This window comes from Pteropus alecto, unplaced genomic scaffold, assembly GCF_000325575.1.
Source record: "Pteropus alecto unplaced genomic scaffold, ASM32557v1 scaffold125, whole genome shotgun sequence".
NCBI classification, from domain to species: Eukaryota; Metazoa; Chordata; class Mammalia; order Chiroptera; family Pteropodidae; genus Pteropus; species Pteropus alecto.
Window position 1 is genome coordinate 7044710 of NW_006436888.1, and position 6382 is coordinate 7051091.

At 39.5% G+C, this 6382-nt stretch overlaps 1 protein-coding gene across 3 annotated transcripts in view; it reads left to right on the forward strand.

Annotated features, from left to right (window-relative positions):
* Positions 1–6382, forward strand: part of RERE (arginine-glutamic acid dipeptide repeats) — a 367252-nt gene that overhangs the window by 256587 nt on the left and 104283 nt on the right. For all 3 annotated transcript variants that reach the window (XM_015591356.2, XM_015591355.2, XM_015591354.2), the window contains 2 exons: positions 4130–4254; positions 5355–5454. In XM_015591356.2, the coding sequence (XP_015446842.1) occupies positions 4130–4254; positions 5355–5454 (225 nt within the window). The remainder of the gene's footprint in view (positions 1–4129; positions 4255–5354; positions 5455–6382) is intronic.

Here is a 6382-nt window from a genome sequence, read left to right on the forward strand (position 1 = left end):
TTAGTACAGTAAACCCCCTTTTTCCTTATTACTCAGATTCACGCATTTTAATTGTTGGTAAATCTTGTCTGATTTATTCTTTCTCACACCTTTCCCACTGTTATTTTGAAATGAATCACAAATATATCATTGTACTTGTAAATATCCCAAAGATAAGAGCTCTTTCAAAAAACAATAAATCATACCTAATAAAAATTAGCAGTTTCTTAATATTCAAGTGTCCACTATATCCAGATTTCCCTAATTGTCCTTCACTTTCTGTTTTTTTTTTTTTTTTTTTATAGTTCAAATTGGAGTCTAAATAAGAGTCATGGCATTGTAACTGTTTGATAAGTCTCATAAATCTCTTCATGTTTCTCGTGTTTTCCACCCCATCTCTCTATGTGTTGAAGAAACTTGAATGTTTTGTCTTATAGGGTCCCACAGTCTGGATCTAGTTAATTTCATCTTTATGTGTCATTAAACTTGTTCCCTTGTCCTTGGCATATCTTGAAAATTAGTAGTTAAATCCGGAGGTTTAATCCCATTCCAGTTTGGTACCCACCCCTGGGAGGAATACCTCAGGGCGGTGCTGTGCGCTTCTACTAGGAGGCACATGTGTCTCTCTTTTAATGATTTGCAGCCTTTGCTTGTTACTTAGATCCACTATTTAATTAGGGATCTCAAAATGGTGATATTCTAAGCCTATCATTCCTTCCTTTACTAGCTGAATTAATGACACTTCCCCCTTAATTGTTTGATTCCTGGAACACAGAGAAAAGGCAGATAAATGTGTGATTCTTCCCCTCTATCAGTTTTCAAAATACTGAGAGCTGGCTCCCCAACATCTTCCAGTGGTGACCAATGGATTTATAATTTATTGTCTGCTAAGCCATTGCAGTTAATCTTATTGATGATGAAATTATTTGGGAGCTGTTAGGAGCCTCTTTCTTTTGCCTTCTGTGTCCTTTTGACTCAACTCCAGTGATCTTTGGTACGTTCCTTTTATCTGGTATGACATGATTTTAATAATCATCTTGTACAACTCTACCCTAGATTTGTAATTAAACTTTTCTTGTAGGAGCCCTCATCTTGTCAGTGGGAAGTGATGTCTTTTCGCTGACTATTGGAGTGTTCATTATTATTGGGTCAGTTACTAGTTTCCAGGCCGTTTTAGGAAACAGATCAGGAAATAGCTTTTTTTCTTTTTTCTTCTTTCTGATACTTATAATTCAAATTCGAATTTTTATATAGACCTTATAGTAATCCTATTTTTTTTTCCAAATCTGTATCTTTTTCTAATGTGTTAAAGCCCATTTTTTAAACGTAAATATTCATTGGCCATAACATACATATAACAGCTCAGAAGTAACAAGTCACACTGATATAAATAGTATGATTATTGAAAACGGCTTACTATTAATATTTTGGGGGGCCTTAGAATATGTCTCCCTAGAGCTCTACAGGCAAATTGATGTGTTTTAAAGTTACTTGAAATACTTTCTAGAGAGGAACCAACTCAGTGCAGAGTTAGGTCCATTTGTTTCATTTTGCTTTAGAGTTTATAGGATCATTGTTCTTTAAACTTAATTTTGTTTCGATAATTATGTAAAATATTTACATGGCTCCAACATCAAACATACACACAAAGCGTGTTAAAAAGTCTGTCTTCTATCCCTGTCCCCTCCTATGTTTTTCTCCCTCCCTGATGGATAATCATTGTTTCAGCTTTTTAATTTAGAGTTGTGATTTATCCATCTTATTTATGTTTTTCCCCACATCCTGTTCCTTGAAAAATGGTAGCATAACACACACCTTTACCACCTTTCTTTTATCTTTTAACAGTGTATCTTGGTGTCCCCTGCATAGCAGCACAGAGCCCCATCACATTTCCTTCTGTCCCTTCATGGAACTCCACTGAGCGGGTGTAACAGTTTATTCTTCCAGTCCCTCTTGATGGGTATTTATTTGGGTTGCTTCCAGTCATTTGCTGTTGTAATTAATGATGCAGTAAATAGTCCGTCCATGTAGGTTTTTACGTTTCTGCCAGCATATCTTTGGGATATATCACTAGAAGAGGCTGGCTGGCTTAGAGGGCAAGTGCACGTATGGTTCCGAGGAAATTACAAAATTCCCCTCCATACAGATTGTGCCGTTTTGCGTCCATGTTAACAACACAGCCTTGTATGTTGTCACACTTTGGGATTTATTTTAACTTGATAGATGGGAAATGGTATCTCATCAGTTAATTTACATTTCTCAGCAAGGTAGACCATCTTTTTCTATGATTAAGAGCTACATGCATTTCTTTTTCTATAAACTAATTATATTTCTAGCTCATTTTTCTCTAGGGGAGTTGGTCGTCCTGCATAGCAGTAGCACTTTTTAATTAACTTGACAAACAGCCATCGGAGAGCTGCTGCGCCAGGTACCACACCTGGTACTGGGGAAGCAGAGCTCAGCACAAGTGTTAAAGATCTTTTGATGTGAATATCTATTGTGTTTTGATTTCATTCCAAAACATTCACTGTATATTAAGCAGAACTAATTGTGGCACCCAGTTAATGTTATAAAAATCAGTACTAGATTAAAGAAGAACATCCTCGTTTGGAGGAGATCCGTGCTCGATACACATTTAGAGGCATCAAAGACAGCATGTGACACGGAGGTTGAACTCGTTGTCTGAGAGCCACATGGCCTCCTGATGTTGTACTCTGGTACACAATTGTTTTAAAAACTTGACTAACCAACATTTAAAACCAGGAGCTTTTACATGATAATTAAGATTTTTGAAGTTTGGAAAAAATTGGAGAATGCACACACTCTGGATCACATTCCTGCATGGCAGCATTCCCTGGAAGGGGCACCTTTCTCTCCATTTCACCTGCTTCCCTTCACTCCTCGGTACCTAATATCTGCATGCCCAGTCCAGGAGCCACTGCCACCTGTGGCTTTGAGTGCTTGGCATGTGGCTAGTCCAAATTGGAATGTGGTGTTTTATTTAATGGGGATACTAGAATATTTAAAACGAAATCTGTGGCTCTCATTTTATTCCTCTTGGACAGTGCTGCCTTATACTCTGCCTGCTTAATTCATTTAATTTTTTTTGCTTGGGTTCTGTGGACACGAGCTTTTAAATTACACCCCTTACTTTAAAATATTAAATTAATGTGTCCATGTTCATCTTTTAAGAAAATAAGAACAATGTGCCTTGCAGATGGCTGACTTTTCGTAGATCTCTGATGGTCCTGCTTCCTCTTGCTCTGCCCTAGCAGAGTGAGAATGAGAAATGCTCAAGGTATCTAAATCTCCAAACCAGAGGTGACTTAGAATCTTGGTTATTGAGCTCTGAGGTTGAGATTTTTTTGGTTGAATTGTTATAGTTTATTTGAGCCGAAATTGACAATCGATGTTCAAATATTTAAAAATTTTTTTTATTATACTTTATGTACAATATGTTGGTATCTTGTGTTTACTGTGCAATCTGCTGTGACAGTTCATATCAAGGCAGAACATTGCTCAGAAAGTCCCTTCCTGCCCCTTCACAAGCAGGCCTCTCCTCCTGAAGCTGCTACTCATCTAATTTCTATCACCATCATTTAGTTCAGCTCTGTCTTTAATGTTGACTCCAATTCCATGTCTTTTTTTGATGATTACCATGACTTACATTGTTATTGACTCACTTGAGAAGAGCATTAATTTAATAAGATAGTTCATTTAATTTTTTTTAGCCATTATTCTTAGGTGATATTTTATTGTAGATGTCTCTTTATAAACTTGTTATATTTGAAATGTGTGTGTTTTCCCCTTCTTTTTCAAGATGCCATTATCTCCCGAGACATTTTTTGATTTTTGATTTTTGATTCACACGTATCCATTTCTATTTCACTCTTTGGGTCTGCGGGCCGTGGTTTAACTTTGCCCTTGTCTGCTGCTCTTTGAGTAGCGATTAAACAGTCCATTGTGAAACCTTCTCTGTGAAATGCTGCTGAAATGTGCTGCAGGCCAGCTGCAGTGACTCCTGGTGTAGCTGTTGGTTCCGTGCGGCCTGAAGAAGCAGGCCCAGTGAGCTGCTGCATCTGTTCCCAGGGCCTGCCTGAGGCAGCTCTTTAAAGGGAGTGATTGTGACCACTTCATCCCTGTCTTACAGGCCAAACTTCCCGATTTGCAACCATTCCCTTCTCCAGATGGTGACACTGTGACCCAACATGAGGAACTGGTCTGGATGCCTGGAGTTAATGATTGTGACCTCCTTATGTACTTGAGGGCAGCAAGGTAACAGGAATTCGCCTCATCCTGCTTTCTGAATTAGGCCATCCGAGTTGATCAGCAGGCAGTGAACTCTCTCCTTCCCCCTGAAATTTTATTTATATATCGGGCAGTCTCTGATTTTGTTTTGTTGTACGCTCTGTAATCAGAGCCATGATCCTTCCTAACAGAGAAAAATAGTTTTACTGTGGTAAAGTCACTTTTTTCTTCTTGATGTTTGTCTCATACCAGATTTTAGAACTCTTTAGAAGGAAAACATGTTAAGCCGTACTTGCAATTATCAACACTTCTCAATCCAGTTGAGTAATTGGGTCATTCGGCCCATCTTAAAATCACATTACAGATTTCTCTACTTTGTGGCTATTCATTGGCGCCATGCCTAAACGTGACATTTTTGTGGCTTCCTTATGTGAGAACTTGCTAACCTCCATATGTCTATACTGCAAAAGAGAAGTTTACATCTGCCCCTGACACCCGTAGTGCTGGCAGAGGGCCTTCCTTTGTCTGCAGTGATTTCTTAGACTCACTACAGCCTCAACAATGCGCAACAAAAAAACTCGGAAACAAGGCCAAGTGGCCGAATCTTAGCACTGGCTGTTTCGTGGTCAGTAGTGCTGTCCATGGGGGTGTGCAGTAGAGATGAGAACATTACAGCAGGGCGAATCACTACGAAGACTCCTTTTTATCTTTTTTACTTTTAATTCTCCTAAAGGTAGCTGATATGTAGCATGAAAGGAATTAAGTAAAATTTCAGAGGATTTAATTTTATATGTTTCTTGGAAACTTTGGTTCAGAAGGTTGTCATCAAGCCAGTTGCTGTGGGAAGCAGTTGTAGATTCATGTTCGCAGAACTGAAATGAGAGTAGTGATAAAGAATGGGAAGAGACGAGACAGTGGACAGGAGTAAAAGTAACATTTCTCTGAGTGAGTGAAGGGTGAACTGTACAGAACTTTAAAATTTTTTCTTTTTAAAACGAGCAGAAGCAGGACCAAGAACTCTGGCTTATCATGCCTGTAGTAATGGACTTTGGTCTGGGCGGAAAATGTACTCTGAAAATTGAGGGTTAACATTTCTGTACTGATGTTTTCTCTTCTTGTCTTCTAAGGAGCATGGCGGCCTTTGCAGGCATGTGTGATGGAGGTTCCACAGAGGATGGCTGTGTTGCAGCATCTCGGGACGACACCACTCTCAATGCACTAAACACAGTGAGTTTTTTGAAGTCACTTGGGCATGAAGAGAGTTTTTTTGGTCCCTGTGCTGACTTGGGGGAATATATGATGAGCAGGGGACGTGGAGGAGCCTGGCATCTTAGTCATGAGTACCGTGATGTGTGGCTGGGATCAAAAGATGAGCTGTGGCCTCGGCCACAGGACTCCACAACCTCAGGCCAGGGCTGGATCACCTCCAGGTTCTCTTCCTCATCTGCGTCTGTACTGCAGCATCGTGGCGAACTTCACAGGAGAGCCTGATGCTGGTGGCTAATCTTTACTGAGATCTCACAAAGCAGAATGCTGTGCATAGATGAGTTTTTTTTAATCCTCACAACACCCTCTAAACTGGTCCTATTGTTATTGCCATTGTAGTGCAGTTAGGTCATGATGTAAGGCCATGCAGTCAAGTTTTAGATCCTGAGGCCATGCTCTTCTGCGGTCAACAGTGCTGTCTCTGTGTCCGAGACCCCATGTTCACAGTGCATGGTGGCACTGGAGAGGAAGCTAGACTTCTTTGAACAGATTTGTTTTTTATAGATTTGACTTTGGAACCATGAGAATATTTCATAGGATTATAAAACAAAATTAAGTTTTAAAAATAACAGTCCCTAAAAAAATCTAAAGCGAAATATAACAAGTGAGCCTGAAGGTACTGAGTTGGTTGCATGACATCCCACCATGGTTACTCATCTGCTTTAATCTCATACCACACCCAGTAGCTCAGAATAACACTCACTGCTGCAAACAGCATGACCACCGAAACCAGTTTGCTTTTCTTGGACATGTCTTTTTGACTTTTGAATATATCCTACAGGGCTGTTTAGGAAACAATGTATTTTAAAGTTTCTTGAACTAATTCTTCTCTGCGTGGTTCCTAATGTGAAATCATTAGATCTGGAGACGTGCTGACGAGTTTGATCGC